The sequence below is a fragment of the Glossina fuscipes genome, unplaced genomic scaffold (assembly GCF_014805625.2).
Source record: "Glossina fuscipes isolate IAEA_lab_2018 unplaced genomic scaffold, Yale_Gfus_2 112, whole genome shotgun sequence".
In the NCBI taxonomy this organism is placed as follows: domain Eukaryota; kingdom Metazoa; phylum Arthropoda; class Insecta; order Diptera; family Glossinidae; genus Glossina; species Glossina fuscipes.
In genome coordinates, this window is record NW_023998455.1 from 1082733 (window position 1) to 1108800 (window position 26068).

Genomic DNA, 26068 nt, shown 5'->3' on the forward strand with positions numbered 1-26068 from the left:
TCTTTATATTGATTTTTTTTGTTGTTTTTTTTGTTTTTAAGCTTATATCAGCAGTTTTTTTTTTTTTTTTTTTCTTTACGATTCTTATAATAACGTGAAAATTTTCATACAACAACGATAACAATAACGTATTTGAATTCATTTGAAAAGGTTAACCACATGACTTACTTACACTAAACCTCCTTCAGAGGAAGGGGAGAAAAAACTAAAAGTAAAAAAAAGTAAATAAAAATGTTTGTGTGTACAAGTGTATTTTACAAAAATAAAATGTTATATCAAAACAGAAAGAATTAATTTATATCAATTGAAAATTTACTAATTATCAAGTGTTTATGATTAATTTTATTAATTGAGTAAAGTGCGAATAAATGAAAAACATGCAAATCGCTTAACATAGCCCCAGAGAAATTTGTTAGTGATTTCAATTTCAATTAAAAGAATTCCGAGAAAGAGATAGAGAGCGATATTCACGTATGTACACAATGTGACCTTGCAGCAGTGGGTGGTGGTTTTATATGTGATACTGAAATGTTAGCTTGCCTAAAAAGTACTGCGCCTTATAAATAAATTATAAAAAAATTCTATTAATGTGCATATATAGAGATTTCGATCTATGCTTTCTAAGGCGAATTTTATATATTATATATATATACATGTATATATAAATATATATAAATATATATCTTTTCGAATATATTATTATTTATTTATTATAATTTTTTTTTAATCAAAACACGTATTCAACTTCTAACGAATTTTTCTAGTTAACTTTTTTTTTTTGTTTTTCCCATTGCTATTGAAAGTAATTTTATATACGCAGCAATCGTATTATTAAGTTATTATATCTAGTCTTTTTCTCTTCTCTGATTAAAACATTATTATTGTAAAAGTTTGTGTGAACAATAATAAAATTAAAAAACGTATAAAAACAAATAAAAACCTTATAGTAAGCTCCGGCTCACCATTAAATAAATGCCCTACACCATTCCGCAAATATTCATGTAACGACTTTTCAAAGAGGTGTGGTATATAAGAAGTGATTCCGAAAGTGATCCGATCAGAACCATTCCCTTTGGCCCAAAACACTTTAACGCGCCAAATTTCTCTATAGATTGAACACCTGAACTTAAGACGGACAGACGGACGGAAAAGCTTAAATCGATGCAAAAAGTGATTCTGTATTAATCGGCGAATCTGTAATAAGTTATGCTAGATTTTGCATACCCTCTGTGCAAATTTAATATATTCTTGTTCCCTAGTAGAGTAGGACGGAGTTGCATTAAGTTCTTGAGATCTTGTATAGCACCCAAAACTGCATGTATGTAGAATCAGATTCCAAGTAAATTTAATTTATGCCTATGCCTCTGTCCATCTTTCGTTTACTAAGAAAATTCTTCTAATGCATTAAAAATTGAGGCAAAACTCCTGAAGTCTGTGACATGTGTTCTTAGGTTAATTGAAATTTAAAAATAAATCCGATTAATTCAAAGATATACCTGCAAAAATGAAGCAATTCAAAAAGTGCAAACATATAAGAGCTGTTAACTTAATCGACCGAGAGATGAATGAGAATTTAGCAGCTCACGAAAAAGTCGCCCAAAACTGCTACCAGCTTGATTGCTTTGATGTGCCGAAATGCAGGAAATTAGTAGACAATGAGTTCCTTATTGTCCTTATCATTTTCCTCCTTCTGCTTTTCTTTCGAGCATAACCGATGGCCAAATATGGCAAATAGTTCAGGGTTAATAGTTACTAAGTGAACAAGTTATATATAAATTACATCACGTTATATGGCAGGTTTTGTGGAAACGGCATAATAAGAAGCTCAGAATAAGTGAAAGGAGCACATTTAAAAAAATAATGGTTTGATGTTTGCTTATTGGTCGAATTGGGAATAATCCATCAATGGCAACAATGAAAGTTGAACACTTCGAATAAGTTCAGCCATATCAACGTTACGACCGGTTCGCTTCTTCGACCACTGCTTCCCAAAAATTTCATTATTTTTCAGTTTACTTCGTTGAAAACTAGATATTATACTTTCTTTCCATATAAGGGCTTACCTTTCATGATGACCCTGACATGTCTATCAGTAAATCTATGCAAAGCAAATTCTCTACTGTTCATCTGTCTTGTAAAATATTAAATATTAAGCCTTTGTCTTAAGGTCATACTGTTTATGAGAAATTTTATATGGAATGAGTTCCAATATATAGACCCATGTAGTTCAAAATTAATTAATTATACTCTTTGCGGTACAGGGTATGTTAGGTTTTTGCGGATGTATGTTACATCCACGAAGGCTTAAGATAGATCTATCTTTTATTTTATCGATTGATGCAGAAAAGTTTTTCGTTCTGTTCTTAGTCTACGACTGTCTGGCCGCCTGTCCGCCTGTAAGTTTCAAGATATCAGGCACTTTTTTTACTATCGAATAAAATACATTGCGATCATAAATTCAAGTGATTGTCAGCCCTATTACAGGCTTCGTCTGTAATGTTTGACGCAAAGACCAAGTCTCCCTTCTTGCGTTCCTGCTTTTCCGAAAATCTTCTCTTATGTCTCTTATATCTCTATAAAACCTTTGAGTCACAAGCGCCAAATCCTTTGTTCGAACAACTACAATTTTCTAGATCGACGAGGAACCCTTTTGTATTAGTACTGCTTATATAAAACTCTTTGACTGAATTTCGTTTATTGTTCGTTCAGCGCTGCTTTTGACTTTGAGCCTCTCTGATGACTTCTTAAATCCTTTTAAGACAAAAATCGGCGTCATTCTAGAAGACCTGAATTCATGTAAAAAGGTCAGCTGACCATTGAAACGGGTAAAGATAGAACAAGGCCATCGTTTGAATAGTCTTTAGTTCTTTCTATGAACAGGATTTATGCCATGGAACTATATATATTGGCCTATGGCCAATTCAAACCACGATCAAGTTTGTCCGATATCGAGAGGCCTAAATCGGTCCAAATTTTTTTTTTTTTTTTTCTGTCAAAAACGTGCCTTTTTTTTGGAAAATCTCTATGATGTGTTCAAAAAATACATATTTCTTTGGGTATCCAAGGTTCACCTTAATGCAAATATCACTTTCCTCCTCCGTACTATTTATCACAATTAGTTTTGAGTTAATGACATTGTAATTTTAACTATGGTTTATAATTATTTTTGAATTTATTCAATTTTTTCTTGTATTTTGTATTAAAAGTAAATTATTTTCCTTAATTGAATGAAAACAGTTAATTAATAATAATTTCATTCCATTTTATTGAAACCATTTAAGTAAAAACGAAAAAGAATGCATGCGAAGATATGCATCATGCACTGATACGATTTGAAAAGTTTTCAGATACGCACTGTCTGTATAACGTACGAGCTATTGAAAAAATGTCATCCTTTTAAAAAAGTCGGGAAGTTAGCCCACGGTGCATAGTGCGCATTTTACTAACACGAAGCTGGCTCACCGTGCCTAGCCCACATTTCGCTGACGCCAAGTTGGCCAACATTTCACTAATGTGGAGTTAGCCTAGCGTACGTAGTCCATATTTTTCTGACACGAAGTTAGCCCAGCGTAAGTAGTTCACATTTTACTGACGCGAACTTAGCCCAGTGTACGTAGTCCACATTTTGCTGACGCGAGTTTGCCCAACGTGACTAGCGCGCCTTTCATTGACTTGAAGTCAGCCTATCGCACATTTTAGTGACGTGAAGTTAGCCCAGCGTATGTAGTTCACAATTTGTTGCCGCGAAGTTTGCCCACCGTGCCTAGCGCACGTTTTACAGACGTGAAGTTACTCAACCGTGCGTCGTCCGCATTTTACTGAAGCGAAGTGAACGTACCTAGCGCACACTTTATTGGCGTGAAGATAGCCTAGCGTAAGTAGCTACTATTTTGGCTGCGCTGGCAGGCGAACTGGGTTCACGCGTGGTTCGCGTCTTTGCTGAAGCAATTGACAACTCAGCGGTATTGGAGAAATAAGAAACCGCTTATAAAGATTAGGCGAAACTAGGAGATACGAACATAAGTCGATAGCGTTTTCATACATTACGTTATGTAAAGAAAAAGTGTTTGCTACTATTGACTATACTTCGTATGCAGTGCAGATGTAGTATAGAGAATTAATGCAATTCCAGAGTTTTGATAGGTCTTAAAGCAAGCCGCAAGCTGGTACAAAAACCTAACTTCATTGCTATGATCAGGATTTGTCCCAAACGAATGCAAATGATATCAAATATTGTTATCGGCGGCGATGAGGACAACATTTAATGATCGAAACTTTAGTTTGAAAACTCAATAGAGAACTAATTAAGATCTTTAGCGATTCAATATAAGACAAGCGCAACAGTGCTGGTATCGTTCACTTCAGCGAGGATTCCTGGCATTGCACATTACTTCTTCTATGACCTAATATAGGTAATAAATTAATTAGTAAGAGTTTAAAGAATATCATCTACAAGCATTTCTGTTTTCTTATTTATTTTATTAATACGCTATCTAACGCCTGATGTCTTGCCCTCACAAGGAGATCAGTGAGCGATATAAAAATACGAAGAGACTTTTTTTATTTTATAATGACAATATGTGTCAATAAAATATTTGAGAACGAAAAAAAAGAACACTTTACAAAAGATTAGATTAAAAGTGTTTACGATCATTATGAAGAAAAAAATTTAAAGTACCTTAGAATTTATTTGTGTGATTTATGTATTCGTACATCGATAATAATGTTTATTTACATTAAAAATAGATATCGCATGCGATAAATTACAAGAATATCAAATAGAACCCAAACAAGTAAAAACATTGTAGTAGGACACGACTCATCATGAAATATACTACACCACTCCACAGTTATTCAAAGCAAGGCACTATATGAGAACTCGTCGAAAAAATGGTCCAATTTCAACCACTTTTAGTCGCGTCGCGCATGCGTCCCAACAAACTTAACGTACGCTATAGTCTAAGGTATAGTTAACTGTATCTACGCTTCGTTCGATAAAAGACTTTTTGATCCAGACATTCGTTGATTACTCAATGATATTTAAAAAATTTCTAAACAAACATAAAGAAATCGATTACAAGTTTGTTCTGCCACTAACAAGAAAACTTATTCATCGCCAAGTAAATGCAGCACAGATAAGTGACGTGACCAACCATTCAGAGATTGTCTCTATCCGTGTGACACAGTGACGGTGAGATAGAAGTGAGGAAATAGAAAGACTACTCACTATAGCTGAGACCAAGTAAGGCACTGTGATTCACACTTGCGAACGTTGACTTGACAATCGTGATTCTACTATTCGGCTTATTGTGCCGATACGATAAGACCACAAGACCTACTTGACAATTCCTAGAGTAAGAAGGAAAGGGAACATACAATGATTTTATTCCTTAAAGGATTCTTAAGAAAGTAATTTCAAAACCCACTTTTCAAAACTGTAGTGCGTTGTTAAGCCAAACAAAAATATCCACTGTCCAAATTATTTTTATGTAGATAAAAACAGCGGGAATCTCTTCACACACGTTTCGAGATCACCTCCATTGCAAAGCTTGACGTACGACAGCAAAAATACCCTGCATACGAATACACTGGACTTTACTCGATAAAAATTGGTCCCATTTTGTATCCGTCGCTACAATATTCATTCCTAAAAGATTCCACAACAGTCGAATTTGAAAAAATATTTTTAAAACATTCACCTGAGATTAACACTGAAAAAAATTTTGTCTCTCTATCTAACGACAAGTTTTTTTATCTTTATGATTCCTTTTCTTATTCTTTCGCGTTAGTTTTCCGAATATTGGACCGCGTTGCTTTGTCTCTTTTTGTCCACCGTTCGGTGTAATATCGTTTCTTTCTGTTGATCCTTTTGTCTAACTTACTTACTGTCTACTCCTGTATAATCTTTCGGGTAAAAAATCGTGTTATCGCCAAAAGAACTAAGTAATCTTCCCTTCAAACTTAACTGCCTTTTCACATTAAACATTTTATCCAAACTTATTTGTCACTCTAGGCCGCTTTACCAGGCAACCGGTTTGTTGACCTTCACTGTTTGTTTAATTACCCGCAGGCTTTCCTGATTATTGATCCGTATATTTGTTCTCCTGTCTGCCGGCAATTCTTTTTGTCTCCCTGACTGTCCGTGTGGTTTCTTCCCTGCTGTCTTGTAGCCGTCTTTTTGTTCAGCTTTGCCGCTGCCTGCCTTCTCTTCTACCTGTGTTTTTTATCTGTCTACCATTCCGCCGACATGACAGCCTACAAGAGTAATTAATAAAAAATCTGTTTTCCAAAGGACATTTTGATATTGCTATCGAGACTTTACCAAACGGACAGATAGACAGACAAGACAAAATCGATTCCTTCATTCGCATTTATATGCAGAGTTTCTCCGAAGCCCATTTCTATGAACCTATAAAGATCACTGGCTTTAAGTTTTTCTCTCTTTACACTAAACATTTTCAAGTCCTTGCAATGATCGAAACTAAGTTCGACAAAGCGAAGAACTTCGAAATTTTTCTTGTTTTCTACTGGGTTATCATTCTATCTGTGGGTACAGCTGCTTGGCTTTTCGTTCCTTTATATTCCTATCTATTTGCCAGATGGTCTGTCCGTCCCCGTCAAAGTTTTGTACTAATCTTTTCAACTGGCTAATTAATCATCTTCACGCCGGATCAGTCGACCTATAAAATCTTTCTGTCCGTCTGACCTCCCATTTGCTTATTCGTTTGTCTCCCCGATAGTTGTTTTGTCCATCATTCTGTCGATCGGAGAGGCTAATAGCTTGTCTACCTTCCACAATAACGCTACGCAGCAACTTTTTTTTTTTATCATAACATAAAGTGTGATATCATTTTACTCCAAGACCGTTGTTCCTCCTCGTTATGTTTTTCCGATGCTCTTCAGTTATTTATGTTGTGTAACTGTCGCGTTAAGTACGTTGTCCAGGTTTAGTGTAATAACAATTTATGTACCGAAACTGTCCCGCATATGATCAGTGTGGTACAGTTACAGATCACGCTGATTACATTTTCGCAGCATGTTACATTTGCACTAACATACTAATAGTAGTAGTAGTAGTAGTAGTAGTAGTGGTAGTTATAGATATCAAAAGATACGATTTGAACTGAGTATAATTAATATAACTTTTTCTTGTTCTCTTTCATTCTTCTGTGGGAAATCTCTTTTGCAGTTTTAAAAGCTAAGCAAACGGAAGTTGTTTATCTTACACATTATTATAAATAAATGTTTCTATAAAATATAAAAATTTTTTTTTCTATAACAGCTACACCAAAGGCAATCATACACACGCATACCCACACGTATATGCACATACGCACATACATTTATAGATAGATTCTCTTATTTTATGTATTTCTCTCTTCAAATTTCAATTTCTTGTCATTATCTTTAACAAAGTCGATCAGAATTTTAAATCGTTTCAGTTTAATGTTATCGAAGAGAAGCTCGTAAAAAGAATATTTAAAATGTAATAAAAGTGAAAGAAATAATGAAATATATAAAATATTATAAATTAAAATATATATATATATATATATATATATATGTATTAATAATAAATAAATAATAAATAACGCATTAAAACAACTCAGTCATATCACATTCCGCTCACTTATACAACACATTAATATGTTCAAATGTAAATAAAGATGTCTATGCATGGGTGTCGTCTCTTCGCTATTGTAATATTGATATGTAATCATATAATTTCTTATTGTCATTACACTCACAAAGAATTTTTTCAATCAATAAAAGTTAAAAAAGTGTGAAGCGTGAAGATAGTTTTTCCTTCTTTTTTTTTAAATTTTTTATTTACTTTACAATCTCTTTTAAATTTCTTTATTAAATGCCGCGGTTAGCTGTCATTATTAATCATTTTAGATTAACTTAGTAAACATTCTTTAAAAGGATGCTTTGCTTATATAAAATCAAGACTGTGTCTTGGTATTTTAATGAGTTCCTCTTAACTTCGTTTCTTATCTCTTATCATCGATTCTTTTTAAGAAAATATTTTTGACCCTAACAATTCGTTATCATCAAGCCTTTTTGATCTTAGGAACCGCATAAGAGCAAAAGCTTTTCGCCATGACGAAAATGGTTTTCGTACTTACTTGCAGCTTAACTCAGTCCTAAGGGGCGTCTAATGCTTTTTGTCTCTTTTTACTCAGGTTACACGTCCCTAGCCGTTTTAAGAATTCTCGTCAATTTAACTTAACTTACCTAGCTTAGCTAACCTAGCTTAGATTTTTGTTAACCGCTTATGATCTAACCATATTTCATTATCTTTCTTCCTCTTTCCTAGGCAATCTAAACCCTTTCTACCTCTTTGCAAATTATTTATTCGACGCTGATTTCATTTTTCATCATTCTTGCTTCTTTCTGGTTAACCTAACTAGCTCTTCTTAATCAAAGTAATCATTTCTTTCTTGCTTAACCATTATCTACAAGTTAACCTTGCCAGCTTTTGCTTCCAGTCAATCTGCTCACTTTCTAACTATTGCTCCTTGCTTGGCCATTTTCAGGCCGTTTAGCAATTCTTCGCCAACGTAAGCATATCCTATGGTCTATCTAGTTGCCAAAATTACATTGTAGCCATGCCAGGTGAGACGGATGGATTTTTAACCTTGCACATACGGTAACAAAACTTTTTTTCAATCAATTGCTGCGGAATGGACGTATAGATGGGCGGATTGAAAAACTCTCTCTTTATAATGTCGGATCTGTTTCATTCTTGACTTTGCATACAAATCTTTTTCAAACGGTCGCCATTGTTACTTACTGAACGCATGGACGGATTGAAAAACCCAATTCATAATCTAAGATAATATTTGATTCTTAATCTTGCAAACAGATTCACAAGAATCTTTCTCTAACGATTGTCGTTTCTACTCCAAGGGAGGACGGACAGACGGATTTAAAAATTCATTTCATAATTTAGAATATATTTGGTTATTAATGCTGCTAATCCCAGAAATGAAATGATTTTTAAATCTATCTATGGAATGACAGATGGACGGACTGTTTATATGATGCTTATATGATGCAAACAGATTCACCGATCATTGATCAATGCTGCGTAAAACTTCAATGGCAATGAATGTGTTTTCTTAACTTTGCCATTGAAAAGGCATCTTATCTTAGTAGGGCGTCTCGTCTATACTGTTATGAGAAGACCTTTTATTATTGAGAGTACCCAAGACAGAAATTTACTTTCTTACTTGTTTTTAAATTGAGTCAAAAACATATAATGACTTTTTCTTTTAAAACGTAAGTAAGGAAACAACGACCCAAGTAAATAAGCGCATAAAACCTGCCTTGAAAATCATGGCATTGCTGTTACCTATTATAGTAAAGCAATCACAATGACAACCAACAACAATTTAAATCATGGAAAAAAGAGAAAATGATTTTAAATTAATATACAAAAAAAAAAAAAAACGAGTGGCAATCACACACAAGTAAGTGTTGTTCAGTTGATTAATAAAATTGAGTAACAAGAAAATATTTTTCCATAAAATACTTATTTAAAAATAAATTTTAATGATACTAAGGAAAAATATGAATAAATAAAAACTTGTTCAGACAGACGCAGTGTTTATAATGCAATAAAAATTCCTATTTTTTTTTTTTATAATATTAACGAACGAAAAATGAAAAGGAAAAATATTTATAGATTTGAAAAAATATATTGTTTTTTCAGGGCATTTTCACAGAAGATTTTGCATAATCGGGCTATCTTATCCATCTTATGGAAATTTGTTAACCGTGAATGAAATAAGTGAAGAAGAGATTAGAAATATATATATATAAAAAACTGAGTAGGTACTAACTAATAAAGTTACGCATAGGTGTATAATTTTGGTTCCGTTCATTAGTTTTTCGACATTCGAGGCTTTACTGCAAAAAAACTGATTATACGTTTACAATTCAATATATTGTCCATCGCTGACCACTACTTCCTCCCATCTGAATGCAGTGTCACAAAAACTACTCATCCTAATGAAGCGACCTCCGCTTTGGTTCAATTTTCGTCTTTCTGGCTGTTCAGTCAGTTCGTGCGCCATTGATTTAAAGAAGTAACACCGAAGAGAGAAATACCTGAAGAATACGCCAGGTTGGGGCAGCAATTCTCTTTTCAATGTTTCCACGTATGTTTTGTCCGACTTTCCGACATGTGATCGAAAGGAGTGATAGTCAGGGGAAGCAATGTCCAGGGGATATACCCTATAACAATTTTCATTTCAATATTTCCAAGTATGTTCTGATAGACTTTGCGACAAGTGATCGGACATTGTCAAATTGAAAAAACTTCCCGTTCCTCCTCCCCGATTCAAAAATAAATTAGTACAGGCGACATTTTAGAGAATATTCTGTCCCAACTTACACAGCGTACAGTTGCCATTTGTCTTTCAACGATCTGCAAGCTTGTCGATTCTATTCTTGAAAAAAGAGCTTTACCTTTCTCGAGAAAGCGTCGCGAGTTTTAGGCGGTTTCTCCGAAATTCATTTTTTAGTTACTGAATCTGTTCCCTGAGAGAATATTTACCAACAACGGGCGCAATTTCCAGTGAATGCTGGAGAATTCCCCATCGCGAAGGCTGCGTTGTCTACGGGAAGACTGCTGGTCTAGTGTTGTCGTGGTCGAAGATTATATCTTTTTTCCATTTAACGAAAAACGGACGCTTTTCTCGTATGGTCGCGTCGAACCTAGAAGATTGTCCACGGTACACTGTCGCAGATTGTTTCGTCGTCTAAAAAAGAATAGTTTACCCTTCAAACAAGTAGCCACGTCTTCATGGCATGTACTACCAGCTTATACTTTCGCCTGCACGTTTTTGTCCACATCTCATTGTCGCTTACCAAGCAATCTGAAAATTCGTCGCATTCATATGGTTCCAGTTATTTCTTTCAATCGACGAAACGCGATTGACTTGTTCATTTCCATTTTCTTTCACTTGCACTTGCACCGATTGTCGTCGTCAATGTCGTCCGAATTGAAATCTCCACTTTGAAGTCTATCAAACCAATTTTTCATTCTCCGGAGAGCAAGCGCTCATGCCAAATAAAATGAAAGTTTCTTGTTTGCAATTTTAAGATTGAGGCCCGTCCGAAATTCGCCTCGCGATTGGCCTTTTACGCTCGCCATTTCCATTTCCATGATCTGCCGAGTAGAAAAAATCCCGTTATTACCAAGCCAATGTTCACGAGCGCGAATCCTAGTGCGGTGGAGCAACCAACAATGTACATGCACAATCCCATCTTTCAAAATCGGGCAAGAATTTGTGCAACCATTTGAGGTTAACTAAAAAGCATAAGTGTTTACCGAGTTTTTGTCAATTATCAGCCGCGTGATCTGATTTAAATCATTTTCACACCAGAAACAGAGATTAGAAACTCAAGTAGAAATGCTAGGATTGAGGGCAATGTGAGCATACATCGCTTTTAAAATGTTGTAACATAGCCTGTCAAGAGTAATTAGTAAAAAATTGGTTGTCCAAAGGATATTTTGATATTGCTGTCGAGAGTTTACCAAACGGACAGATAGACAGACATGACGAAATCAATTTCTTCATTCGCATTTATATTCACGGTTTCTCCGAGGCCCATTTCTATAAACCAATAAACATCATTAGCTTTAAGTTTTTCTCTCTTCACACTAAACATTTTCATGTCCTCTTAACGCCTGAAACTAAGTTCGACAATGCGAAGAACTCCAAAATTTTTCGACTTAGACTTACTACCTTTCTAGCATTTCACATCTTGGACTTATAGCTATTCATTTTCCCTGTACGCAACCAATTCTTTGTTTTATTATATCGTCCCGTTTATTTCCCCCCTTCTCTTGTAGCTATAAATACTTTGAAACTAGCGCCAGAGACTGGTCGTGTAAAAAATGAAAATAAAAGAAAGTTGTTATGCAAAGATATATTGGTGAAGGAGCACCAACTTCTCTAAGGAAATCAATCTCTAATGAAATTATTGTCTATTACCGTCTGATCTCGCGTCACTTGTCATCAATTGTTTTTACTACAAGTTACATTACGATTATGTTCAATTAATATGTGCTTGCAGAAATGAAAAAGAGATTTAATTTTTCTACTTTACCCCGCTTGAGGCCTTTCAATACAAGGAGATATTTAAAACACAAAAACGAATTCTTTTAATGACTTCTTACGAAGCAAAACAATTGTTTAACGAAAATACTTTGCAAATACATAACATATTTTTGTTTTTTTTTTTTTTTTTTTTTTCCTTCATATTTCTACTCATAAACAAGTGCTTGAAATAATAGTTTAAGTGAAAAAAGATTCTAAAAAAAAAAGCATAATTTCATAGCAAAACTGGGTCATACCTAAAGCAAATCGATTAAATTAAAATGACTGGTTTTTCTTTAATACTTGTATACAGTGACGAGCAATATTAGGGTGGCAACGGAAACAATGTTTAATTGAAACATGTAATTGAGTAAGAACAAGCAAACTGCGTCCGCCTGCAATTCTCTAGAAAAGAATCTTCGTTGATTTAAAGGAGCACGTTGGCAACTCTGTTGCAAAGTGAAACCATTTCTTTCTTAGTTTGTGTTAACCGAGCACAGCCGAAAGCTAGGTTAAAGGATGTACGAAGTTTCTGGAAATAATCACTAAAGAAAAGCATTAGCAAGAAATTACACAAGAACATAAATCTGGACGAAACTGTTATCTTATAGGTTCGATCCATCTACACGTATCTGTGGTTAGGTTAAATCGCAAAAGTGGTTTAAGTTTCCTATGGGATTTCACTCTGCCAAGGTTAGCATGGAATCTCAACATATTACGGAAAATTTCTGATCCGACCTCGAGTTCAGCCAAAGCAACTTTACTTCACATTAAAGGTTAAAACAAACTCATCCATGTAGTAACAGTTACGATACGACTTAGGTATGATGAAGAGAATTTGCATCTTAAGTGACTTTGCCGAGGGTGGCCTTAACTACCTTTAAGAACTGAAACGATACTTTGCTACAACGCATTCAGTTGTCTCAAAAAGCAAATCCTGAAAGTATTCGTACGGTGTCCAAACCTAGTGATTATATTACAAGGTGAAATAGCCGCAAAATTGCAAGCTAGAAACTCAAAGTACATCGCCAAGCTGATCAGTTATAGCAGCCAATGTTCATAATGTTTGGGACAAATTAAAAGACATTAGAAGTCACGGAACTACTTTCTTTATAAGAAACCGAGATGCATCTTCCAAGCGACAGAAAAAATTAAGTTATTGATAGCACAGCTCGTTCAGAGATAACCTTAAGTATGAGCGCATGAAGCATGAAATATATCTTAAGCCGCTTTTGCACTAAATGCTCTGATGAAGACATGACTAGTGCAAGCACCAAGTCAAGGTGTATGAAAAGGTTTTATGCATAAAAAATCTCAAATCTTATAATTGCGATTGATTTGTTACTAAGGTACTGCGTTTTGATCAGTAACCTAAAACAATTTTAAATCAGGAGCTTGGCTTGCAAGACTTTCTGTTAGATTACAAGTCATTTAAAAAGTGAAATAAGCGCATTTTGGAGTTGAAGAACCAGCAGCAAAACATTTTTTTATCCATACAGAAGATGATCGCAAATTTGCTAAGCAAAGCTGAGGAGAAGCGCTTAGAAAACCACAACTCTAGATGCCAGCATATCGCGACACATATGCTGGATGGCCAGTGGCCGTCTTGCGATCAAGATTTATGGTAATACTACTGACTCAAGAATTGCCTGCTATAGCTACAATAATATTACTATTAGAAGCACTTCACTATAACGGTTACCCTTTAGACGAGCGCCTGATTCCAAAATAGAACAATTTTCATTGATTATAAGCTTTTCAATATGTTGGCACTCACGTTTATCGCTCCTTTCAAGGACATCATTTCTATGTCTAGCATGCCGCTCCCCCTTCCCTTGTCTTAGGCGTTAAGTTCCGACTGACTATATATAAATAAGTTACCAGAATCTACTAACAACATTATTTTTCGCGTCATAAACTTAGGCTTACAATTTGTCGAATTTTCAAAAGTAAAGCCAAAGATTTGCGATATCAACCCTATAATTCTAGTCCGCTTATCCAAACCAAACCAGTCTACAAGTAATCGCTTGGAACGTTTTCATCAACAACTTACTATCTGTAGCAGTTATAAGAATTGTAATATTCTTCTTCTTGCTCATATTTGCACAGCAAAGGTGGAAGGATGGATTATAGTGTAGTATAAGTAAAAAGTCTAGAAAACTATTATAGGATAGCGTTAGTACATGTGGTAGAAAGGTTTACAGTATACTGTAAGTACAGACATGGACGGAAAATTTTTAGGTAGAGAAGGAAGGAAAAACCGCGCAGCGTTTTTTATGGGCAGCGAAAATGGAAAAAAGGACTACAACATACAAGATGGAAGGAAGAGTCTTAGCTAGCGAAGGGAGGAAAGAGAGCGTATCGTCTATGTGCTTTCGAATATTCGGAACGAAGGACAAGATAACCGCACATAGGTTGTTCGAAAGACGATAGTAGGTAGTTTGATTAAAGCGAAAAGAGTTAAGCAGAAAATTAAAACGATTTTCTATATATACATTTGCCAGAGCTTTATAAAAATCGAATGAACAAAATTTTTTAACCTTGACACGCAAGGGCGTAAGTTTCTGCTTAATCGGAATTGGCGTTTAATTGATTGTGCCTTTCGTTCTAGTTCTTCAATTAGATCCACTTATATTATTTTTGTTGGGTAAGGTGGCAATGTGATCATTAACTGCTTCTGATTTATTTCAAATAAAGAAAAATAAAAGCAAAAAGAATGAAAGACAACATCCTACACATATATTGAAACCAAACCCTATATTCGCATAAACAGTGAGTTTGACAAACGCTACATATTCACAATTAATCACATCTCTCATAACATGAGTCATTCAAACTTGAAAGTTGATGACTCTTTCCTTCATAAAAGATTTTTTCGTTTTATTCATATATATATATATATATATACATATATATATAGGAATATCTTCACATAATCTATAAAATCGATAGTTATTTGATTTAATTACACGAAAGCGTATAAACTCGTTCCTCAAGTCCGTAGAAAAGTGCTTATAGTGTAGAAGTCAATATTCATTGGATTCATATTTGATTGAGTTGATTTTCTATGAAGAGACAGAGGAGAAGAGATGCATTCTTCTTTTTTTCTTTTTTCTCTTTTTTTGTTATATTATCAAAATAACTGTATGTATTAGTCATAGTTACTGTGGTTTTACCTAGACATTAGTGTTGTTCATCGATATCCGAAAAACCTTTGTAACACTTACATACATACATACATTCATTCATTCTCTACAAAAATACTAGTTTGTAACGATATTCTCTGAAAGTTTGCGAGTCAATAAGATCAAGATTTAATACCTATTGCCTGCATACTGATCTTCTGATTACGTGCTTGTATTAGTTATATGGAAAACAAGTGAAAATATTATAGTCGGACTAGGCCGACTACTAAACATCCGACACATAAAACTCAAAAATTGCGCCCTGTTTTTATATGAACTTATCACTATGCGTATGTGTTGCATCCCTGCATCTCTGCACCCCTGCATCCCTGCACCCCTTTGCAAATAATGAGTTGGCAAACTAACTTACCTAGATTCCACTCCAAAATTACAAAGAGAGAGGAAATAGTTTTAAAGCAATAGTTTTGTTTAGTGAAGACGATTGCACTTATTTCAACGGGTTCAAAATTTCCGCTTTTGATCCCCATGAAAGCAATGTAAAGCCTTCTATGATGCAGAATTGAATTCACAAAAACCAACTGTTCGGTATATGATCTATTGTGATGTAATCGTCTTTTTAACATTCGAATTCAAAACGACAGTTGTCACCCTATGCTCGGGTAGCTGTTTTTGTAGAAAATTTAGAACATTAATTGCGGTCGAAATGCTTCTCGCTGTACTTCTTCTACTTTTACTCAAGTGATTAACCGAGTAGGTAAGAGTCGTAACTACCAAGTCAACGTTTGCGGTAGGATTTTATTCAATCGCAGTTGAGTAGTGAGCGCTTAGTCGATAAAGACATAATACTTATCGTGTGGCTAAGCTGATGCCATCATCTCCCTATTTCTTTCTCTTTCACCCCTTTTTTCCAACAGTCACCGTGTTACGTGAATAGGTGGCTTCCCTGGACGTATTAAAAAATAAACAGACGCTTCGCTAGGCACCATAACATCGCGAGCGACCGACGACGGGCCTAAGGTATTGAGCAAAGAACAGTTGTTTTTAAATTTACGTTACACGACTGATCTTCCTGTTAACGTAATTCACTTCTATATACTGTAATAAAATTTTTGAATAAAACTTAACTTTACTTTTGCACAACACTGTAGAAAAGCAAGCAATTAATTCAAATTCTTGTTACTTCATACAAAACGTCTGAATGGAAAGAATTCATTGCAAGATCGAAAAAGCAGAAAAAACTATAAAACAAAAAAAAAAAAATGAAATTTTCTAAACCTGTTTTGTAAGCTGATTTTAAAAACCGTTGATGGTAAGGTCGTGAAAGTTAAAATAAATATATAATCCATGAAACTATACAAAACGATACATATGTGTGTTTAACTGATAACTCATACATTCAATCTGTTTGTTTATTCATCCAAAAAAATTGACACAAATTCTTAGAATATTGTTGAAATCATTTAAACACTGCCGGGTCAGGGTTTTGTTTAACAGTCATGATAAATATTATATAATAGAGAAATATGTAATGAAAAAAAAAAAAAAAACGTTATGCCCGAGTTACTGTAGTTCTTGAGTATTAAACGCTGAAGCATCCTCGTGCCGCAATCAGGAAGAAGCATGAATTATAATACGTATTGTAACTTAAAACTATCTTTAGAAATTTTACGTTTTTATTCGACTCCTTTGGAGATTATGTTCATACCACTGAATTGCGATTTTTAGGATAATACAGGTTTTATTTACAATTCTTAAGCGGTCTGTTTACAAATTAGTTAGAGGATTTAGAAAGCTTCAATTCTTGTTCTAGTCTTGTCCGTTCGAGTATTGCAACTCAACTCTCCTGACACGACTGACTTCGCCAGCACCAATACTCTACATACTCTTTTACAAGCAAGTTACGGACCTAACTTCATCGCGGCATTTTTGTCTTAGCCTCTTTTTCGCCCAAATTTTCTGCTAATTCTTGTAATCTTTTCGCCAACTACCGTTTGCATAAGCCGGGTAAAGAGTCGTTCATCTGTGTTTCGTTGTCCTTTACTTTAGAATTTGGTTTGTTAAAAGATTCTCAAATGTGAGATTTGCGTGACAGTATTTTTACGCAAAAGTTCTTCTCCAGTACAATGTGCTAACCTTTCTCAGGTTGGATTAGATTGTAAATTTAGAACAGCGTGTTTCTGCTTGCGAAGTAGATTAGAAGAACTATTTATAAAGAAATCGTATACACAAGCTTCGATTTAACAAGGCTTGAACACTTCTCTTCGGCTTCTCTTTTAGAATATCCAGATTAAATTGCTTTTTGCTGCGGCAAATTCTCTGCTTGTAAGCACTTCTCACTAGATGTAATTCGGATGTTTGTGTTAATCCCCTTACCTATTCCTCTCTCTATTTCTTTCGCCCACCCACTTCTCCTCGTTCTCTCTTTCTCTCTCTCTCTCTCTCTTCCTATCTATCGCTTCCACTCTCTCTTTTATTAGTCGTTCTATCTGTTCAATTTTCCAGAAATTGCGGTTAGTCTCAACGCCAATCGCCAGATATATAGGTCGTCTTTACTTCTTGACACCGCCAGGCAAACCATCGCAAATCTTAATTTGCTACATATACTTCCCTCAATAAGATCATAGGATGACAAACAAATACAGCATAACTATCAATGAATTCATAGGATGTTCAGGCAGTACCACCCTTCAAACGAAAAGTATCGACATCTTCGACCATTAGCTTGTAAGTTACAATTATTTTGCTAATGCTGGATATGAAATCGAGATTGTTTTGAAAATTGGAAAAATAGTATCACTAAATCAATTGTAACTTCTGAACTAGTATTCGGAATATCATGAAACGCTGACATATTTCGTCTAAAGATTGTTATAAAACGCTGGCGTGTTTTATTTAAAAATTGTTGCTATCTAAAAATCGTATAAATCCGTCAGAAAAGAAAACCTCTATATGTCATCCTGCGAACTTATTGAGTAATGCCTTGTAGGCGAATTTTTGAGACAAAGCAAACTTTCAAATGCAAATTTCAAATAAAGCATTGCTTAATTCAAGCCGTAGGCCACTTAGTTTTCGAAGCATCCTTTGAAAACGGTTAAAGATGGGCTCGCCCTTATCCGTGCGAAATGCAGTAATTTATGGCAATAATGTCAAATTAAAATAATGCTTCTCCTCCAAGATGCTGGTATCTACGTGTGCCCTGTACGATCTACCCATTTGGCAGGACGATGTCTAGCAAAAGTAAGTTAGGTACTGCCAGGCCGTAGATGGTCTATCGATCTATGTCAAGTGATAAACATCTGGCCCATGAACGATCTACTACGACAGACCGGCAGGGATGCATAAATATGCTGCGTACGATATCTCTATTTGTGAGAAGTGTGTATAGTGAAAGTATTTCGCACATTCCACGGCCGTAAAAGGAGCTGCATATTGATGAGAAGAATACCAAACGAAAGTTGTTCGCCTACTTCACGCCATTGAAACCCACATATGGCCTATATGATCTCCTTATTTATATAGAGAATGCATAATAAATGTGTCCCCCCCCCTCCCACCGCCATGATCTATCCATTTGCAAGAGAAATACCGAGTAAAACTACTTTCTGTACTCGTCTACTGAAGTAAGCGGACTATTTTCGCAGCGGCCAAAAATTTTTGTAAGACTTGCTTTCTTCAACCGTGTACTCAATCAGAAATTTTTGTAGAAGACAGTGAAACCGTTATCGTCAACAGGTCAACTATATAAACGCTCTTAATTACACGTCTCTAATCAAGAATAAAATTTTCAAGTCCAGAACGCAGAGTAAAATACAGTGCAGTAACGATAAGAATTAGATAAAGGATGCAACCCATTTTGGAATATAAGCAAATTGCTACCGTGTCATCTTAAATTGTGTACAGTACCTGCCAAAACATTTCATAAAGTTTTTAGTTTTTATTCTTTTGCAATAGGATTGACTATCACTAAAACGATGGAAGAGTAATGTTGAACGTGTGTGACGAACACCATACGTTTATAAAATCTTTAATTCTTATACTAACATACTTTGATATTTGACTAGATATATAAAGTACAGTTATCCTTTTAAAAAAAAATATATTTACTTTTTAAATACATTTTCTTATCAATTTTGCAAAACTATTCCATAAATGATATTATGTGCCCATATGTATATAAAGCGAGAAAAAAAAAGTATATATAAAAAAGTTTACAAATTCTTGCGAAAAATATTTAAAAGAAAAAAACCAAAAAAAAATTTTATGAAATAAAGACAGCAGTAACGAATAATTAGCAATTTGATAATTTTCACTTATGCAACATTTTTGTAACAACTTGTGAACGAGAAATGTTTGCGAATAAATATTAAAAAAAGTAAAACAAAAAAAAAATTCTCAAATAAAAAAGAAGTAAGCAAATTATACTCGGCTGTGACCGAATCTTGTATACCCACCATAATACATTTTATGAACCCAATATCAATGTTATCCTAGCCCAGGGTGATAAAGCTATCCTGTCCATTACTACTAGATCAGCATTAAGGAGTTTTAGAAGGTTTCAGTGAATTATCGAAAATAAATGAAAAATTCAACATTTGATCACTTATCATTTTATATAGGCAACATTGATCTTTGCTCATTTTTAGATGGACAAGTTAAGATTGAGCAGAATAATTTTCGACATTTTATCTTGTTCACCTTATTAGGTGACTTGTTGGCTGAAGACATCCGCGGTTTACAACAAAACTTATAACGCAAACAGCTAATAATTAAGTATGAGTTTCTTACTAATTGTTATCGAATCTATAAACGACTTGGTTTGATTTTTTAAATCGTCTCAACAAAAATTAAGAGAGACAATTTAAGGCAGACTTTTGTTAGTTCCAATTAAGATTTCAGATGATAATCGTGATTTCAATTGACAAACGAGGGAACAAGGACAACTTGAGTCTGCTTTTAAAGGCTAACTTCATATGCTCTTTTTGGAACATATGAAAAAATCGAATAAGAGAAATATCAATATTTACCTAGAGGTATAATTTTGATATCTTCCACCTTCAAGTTCGCAAGAATAGCCGAGCATATAAGAACCGTGACCAACAAGTCAGTATTCGCGGATTCAAATTTCCGTGAGGTAGTGCCTACAGTGGTTGTAGGTACAGTGGGTGTAAGTGTTCGATTAGCTGCGGCCCCTTTATCTTTCTCTGTCTTCTCTTCTTCTTCTTACACGAATAGCGAACATCTCCTGAATGATTGATCATAAAGAGGAAATGGCAAAAAAAAAAATTAATGGATATATTACTTCATGGGCCGCAATTTGTTTATCTAAAACTTTGCATCAATCCTAAATTCAATATTTGTTCTATGACGGAAACTACAGTTTTTCATTTTTATATTATGGGCCAGTTCTTATATTGAAAAAATCTTAAGAGATGGAAGGCTTAGTGTCGATAATCTGCTTTAGATTTAAATTAATGCAGCAGGCGAATTGCGCCCATCCACTAAAGCCAAGCGACTTCAAGTTTTGCTTTTGATTGTAATTTTTGTTATAGGCAGCATATGAATACACAAACCGGGCTAACTGAAGTGAAAATCTCACGTTTATTTCTTATATTTGTTTTAGGCGCAATACTTTTTAGACTCGTTAATATATATGCACTATATATATTGCATGAAACGTATTCTTGAACATTACACACATAACAAAGATGTTAATATGCCTTCATTTTCCGCTAGTGAAGACAAAAAAAATCGAAGGAGAGGTCATTAAACGACAAAAACATTAATGCATAACAATTCATCAAGGAATGAGAGCAAAAAAAAAAACACAAAAAAAAGAAGAAAAAAAAGCAAAAACAAATCTCACGACTTATTTTAAAAGTTACAAAAAGACTTCCGTTTAATGTTCAAAAAACAGAAAAACAAAAAAATTATCTGCAATATCTTCGAGAACATGTGTTTTAAAAACTCTTTAATTTTCTTTTTTCTTTCATTTTCCTTTCTTTTTCATAGCGATCCGAAAATTCAAAAAAAAAAAAACAATGTCCAACAGCCTGCGTCCCTTGAAAATCACTATAGTTGGTGACGGTATGGTAGGCAAGACGTGCCTGCTCATAACCTACACACAAAATGAATTTCCAAAGGAGTACATACCAACCGTTTTCGATAATCATGCCTGCACTATAACTGTCGATGAAAAGGAATACAGCCTCACTTTATGGGATACAGCCGGGCAAGAGGATTACGAACGACTACGACCCTTAAGTTATCCAAACGTAAGATATAACACAAGTTTCATTCTTTTTTTTTTTTTATAAACAACAAGTAAAAGCATTATAACGGGCCACGATCCACCTTTAAATACCCTAACGCAGTTCACTTTCCAATGCATTCACCCAATATCATTCGTTCCGGATAACAATGATATCAATCTTGTCTGTCTAAGCAGCCCACTGAATATTTGGTCAGAAAGCTGGTAAACATAGCGGCTGGCGATGGACAATACTTTTGATAAATTTGTTTTAATCCCCTTTGCACGGAGAGAATAAGGCAACCGTAGTCGAGGGTATTAGTAACAACGAACGCATTTTCGTCTCTTCCTTTAATATCACCAATCACACCCCGCTGCACCTTTCTTTGCCAACAAACTATTTTTCTTCAAATTTATTTCTAATTTCCTTAGCATTTTGGGGCGGGTCACATTTTTATGCTCAACTAGGGTATATTAGGCTAGTACACGGTATAAGGGTATATTAGATTTGTGCAACACTTAAAAGGAATTGAGATAGACCGACCTTTTATTTTACCAATCGACTAAGAAAGTAATTCTAAGCTTTTCTGTCCGTCTGTCCCTCTCATGTTCTTGTGTTCAACCTTGAGATCACAATTTTGAAGATATATTGATGAAGTTTGGTACACTGGTGGCCTAAAGACAAATGTTACCGAAAATGGTTCGAATCGGGCCACTTTTTATGACTGTAAGATGGTGTAGGAGCTATAGTGCTTCACATGTGATTTAGAAATTTCCAAGTTATCGTATTCGAAACCAATTATAAAACTAATTTGCAACATAGTAAGTCTGCAGGTAACGACCAGCGCCATTTTCGTTCTTTCTTGATCCTCACTTCGACAGGATAGCCCCACAAATGAAATAATACGAGCAGAATGAACTTTGTCCAAAGGACCCATGAGTGCTAGGAATACTGAGGAAGGTACAAATAACTGTAAGGTAGTGTAGGGGATTTTGTAGTAGGTCGTGGCTCGTTACAGTCTTTTTACTCCTTTTGTAATCTTCCACAGTTGTTATGACAGAGTAGGAAGAAAGTAAGGGAACAGTTTTAAGCTTAAATTAGTTAATATTTAAAATCAATCTAAAATAGATCAACTCGATCGTATTTTGTCTATATATATGTAGCAATGTTTCAAATGTCCTTCCAATTCTTTATCTAATAAGCAGTACAGTTCAATTTGAAAAAAAAAATATGTTTATTAAAAGAGAACCTTTTTTATTTCTCTCCCTTACAGACTAATTGTTTCCTATTATGCTATTCGATTAGCAGCCGCGCTTCATTTGAAAACATCAAGAGTAAATGGTGGCCCGAAATACGTCATTTTTCCAATAACGTACCGGTAGTGCTGGTGGGTACTAAACTCGATTTACGTATAGCGAATTCCGAGAAATTTGTTACAACAACCGAAGGACGACGTTTACGCAAAGAAATTCATGCTCACTCATTAGTAGAGTGCTCGGCTAAGAAAAAACTTCATCTGAATACCGTCTTTGAAGAGGCAGTACGAGCTGTGGAAAAGAAACCGAAAAATAAACCGCATCAATGTGTGGTGCTATAGTCTCTAAATAGTTTACTTCTACGTTTTTTTCTTCGAGGCCTCGTAAATTGTTGGGTCTAACGTCTCATATCTGATGTGCATGTATATTTATTACATTTAATTATTTCGATTTAAATTCTTTTCTCCTTATTGTTAAATGCTCAGAAAATTGAAAAATATTTTAATTTTTTTTTTGTAATCGAAACATATAAAATAATCAAAACATATAAAACCTGACCAAAGTTGTTTATATTAGGTGTGTAAATAAATTCGTTCCGCTTTTTTTGATCAAATTCAATTTTACTTGAAATATACCACCATTATGGGGGGCTTATGACACTCGACACTTGCCGGTTTGAAGACGAAATAGTCTCCCCATCGACTCAGTTCCACACATCTTCACTTTTTATGAACCGAAACTGAATCTGAATAAGTGGATGGAGACGGACGGACGGACATACGCAAATTTCATCGTTTTTAAGGCAGAAATATTTTCCCCTAACTCTACCACCATCTGTCAATCACCAGGCGTTTCGCAGGTTACTGCAGTTCCACTCCAAGCCAACTACATCATTTCTTCCATAGCTTCAGGTGCATTCTTTTCCCCGTTCCACATCGACCTCTTTAAACGATAGCTTTTAAACAATTGAAATTTACATCATTCAAATTTCACGATCCATGTTATCTAGACCTGATATCTCGGGGAAATTTAACGCATCCGATATCTTTTTTGAAGCAACCAATTGCGGCGCAATGAATGTATTTACATAACCTAATATTTGTTGTTATTAAGCTACGCGTGTAAAAAAAAGATATTTTTATATATCTAAAAAAATTACATTTTTTTTTAAATTTAAAAAATAAAGAAAAAATTATATTTCATAAAATAAAAACGAGTAAATAATTATATTCTACAGTTAAATTAAAAATAATAATAATAATAACAATAATAATAATAATAATTTAAATAGTTTATTACGGCAATAAAGCATTACGCAGCGTTACCTATAAGTAAAAAGGGTGTAAGTAACATTTTTGAAAATTTATAATCAAATTTTTAAAATGAAAAAAATTTTTTTTTTTTTATTTTGAACAATTATTCATTTAAATTTAATTGCCTATGTGATTCGACAATCTTAATAGTTAAACCCTTTGTACTTTCAGCTAAGGATATACATAATTATATATGTAGGTGTATGCAATCATATTTTAATTAATAAATTTAATAAACTAGTCATATGAAACACAAAATACTTCTAGTTTTAGTTGTTTTTGAAGCAAAAGCTTTTCCAAAGCCGGTGCAAAATGATTATCTTCCGAACGATGATATATGTTTACTACTTGTCGCACAGGATACATCAAGCGGATGTTTGAGCAGATGTCCATGGCAGAAGGACTTAAGAAACATTGGCCATTTATTATACTGATCGATAAGCTTGTTTGTCCGTCTATCCGTCTGGTAACTGTCCACATATTATTATATATTGTTACTGTATTCATCCCGGTATTACTTTTGTCAAGTACTGAAGCTTCCATTCTCGAAAAAAAGCTGAATTTACTTCTTTGTATAGCCCTTTCCAACATTTTGGAATAGGATTAGATAATTCTTATATACTATGCGGCGTCAAGTTCACTATCGGATGAATTTTCATTTAACACTGACAAAAGTCGCATAATCGCTGCTCGACGCGTCGAACCGATAATCGACGCAAAACCTGCTAAAATTACAGTCGTGTTTGTACGGCGTTGGCTGCCATAAACCGGCCGCAGATTAAAAAGCAGGGGCTGTATTGCCTAGCCTAGATTTATAAATTTATCGGCCAATCACTTACAATAGCTATAACCAAAGTAAACTCTTACCGTCGTGAGATTCGAAACTCAACATAAACGATAAAAGTTTAATTTCTAAGCTTTCACTCAATGAAGTGTTATGGCGTCCGAGTTATACAAACAGTTATGAAATTTTTGGTGAATAAGATTACGCTAAATGTGACTCTGATATCTCTAAGAAAGTCATGATTCTTATATAAAATGCTTTTAGAGAGATTTCGAAAATGATAATTCGCATTTTCTATGAAATTCGGTCCTGAGACATCGCAACGGATTGCAACGGAAAATAGTATTCGTCTTATATCTAAAGTACTAAAAAAAGCAAAAACAATTGATAACAAAAGATTTGTCAATTATTAAGTTGTATTTATTTTTTTTTTTTAAGATCTTCTGCTGTGATGACATCACCTTCCAAACCTTTAGCGGCCAACATTAATTCATATAACTGAACGACTTGATCGTCATTTAACATTTCCACACATTCAGCATCCAATTCGTCGCCTAATTTACCAAAAGGCTTGCCTTTAATACCTAATTGTTTGGTAATAGTAGCGGCATATTTCTGTAGGCAGAGATTAGATAAGAAAATAATAAAGTCAAATAGAAGATGTGAAAAATTATTAGTCAAAAACCCACCGCCCACTCTGTCATAAATAATTGCGCTTCCATTGGCGAACATTTTAAATGTCTCCGAAATTCATCTCTTACATATTTATCACCCAACTCTTTCAATTCTTCCGGCAATCCTTCGATTTTAAGTGAAAATTTAAGATTGGTTTCTTTTTCTGTTTGTTTTTCTAATTGTTACCTCGATGTAGTCTTAAAACGGTTTTATATAATAAACGTACTTTTTGGGGATGCGTTAATTGATCTATTATAAGTTTAGACATAATTCAATGTTTAATAATAACGCTTTAAACGAAACAACATGTAAAAACATTATTTATTGTCAAAATATGTCAACATATGCCAGCTTCTCTTCATGGTAGTGTTGGAAAGGTCAATTTTTTTGTTACGATCTAGACTAATAATGTGAATGAAAGCGAACTAAAGTGTTAAACAGAAAGAATGCCTTTGCATCGTACATATTTTGGACATATAAGCACCAAATCTATTGGGTTAGTCTATATTTACTCAACAAACAAAAAAAAAAAA

At 34.3% G+C, this 26068-nt stretch overlaps 2 protein-coding genes across 3 annotated transcripts; one reads left to right on the forward strand and one right to left on the reverse strand.

Annotated features, from left to right (window-relative positions):
* The first annotated feature begins 303 nt into the window (after nt 1–303).
* Nucleotides 304–23462, forward strand: LOC119639162 (ras-like GTP-binding protein RhoL). Of its 2 annotated transcripts, none has more exons than XM_038036410.1 (3): nt 304–471; nt 21269–21531; nt 22781–23462. In XM_038036410.1, exons 2-3 carry the CDS (start codon nt 21298–21300, stop codon nt 23102–23104), a joined length of 558 nt encoding a protein of 185 aa, XP_037892338.1. In that variant the 5' UTR covers nt 304–471; nt 21269–21297; the 3' UTR covers nt 23105–23462. The 2 variants fall into 2 exon arrangements, with proteins under 2 accessions (XP_037892338.1, XP_037892337.1); XM_038036409.1 differs by lacking the exon at nt 304–471 and adding an exon at nt 491–547.
* A 1143-nt stretch (nt 23463–24605) lies between these two features.
* On the reverse strand, nt 24606–25803 carry LOC119639554 (succinate dehydrogenase assembly factor 3, mitochondrial). The gene is made up of 3 exons (XM_038036998.1): nt 25722–25803; nt 25550–25659; nt 24606–25475 (listed from the first exon to the last, which is right to left on the reverse strand). Exons 1-3 carry the CDS (start codon nt 25801–25803, stop codon nt 25281–25283), a joined length of 387 nt encoding a protein of 128 aa, XP_037892926.1. The 3' UTR covers nt 24606–25280.
* Between the last annotated feature and the right edge of the window lie 265 nt (nt 25804–26068).

What these genes read in the sequence shown, in the direction of transcription:
- LOC119639554 (XM_038036998.1), bottom strand. Translation starts at nt 25,803, where the DNA reads ATGTCTAAACTTATAATAGATCAATTAACGCATCCCCAAAAAGTACGT. An exon ending in CGTTTTAAGACTACATCGAG is followed by an intron (nt 25,660 to 25,721) that starts GTAACAATTAGA and finishes TTAAAATCGAAG; the next exon opens with GATTGCCGGAAGAATTGAAA. An exon ending in TATTTATGACAGAGTGGGCG is followed by an intron (nt 25,476 to 25,549) that starts GTGGGTTTTTGA and finishes CTCTGCCTACAG; the next exon opens with AAATATGCCGCTACTATTAC.
- LOC119639162 (XM_038036409.1), top strand. An exon ending in GACCCTTAAGTTATCCAAAC is followed by an intron (nt 21,532 to 22,780) that starts GTAAGATATAAC and finishes TCTCCCTTACAG; the next exon opens with ACTAATTGTTTCCTATTATG.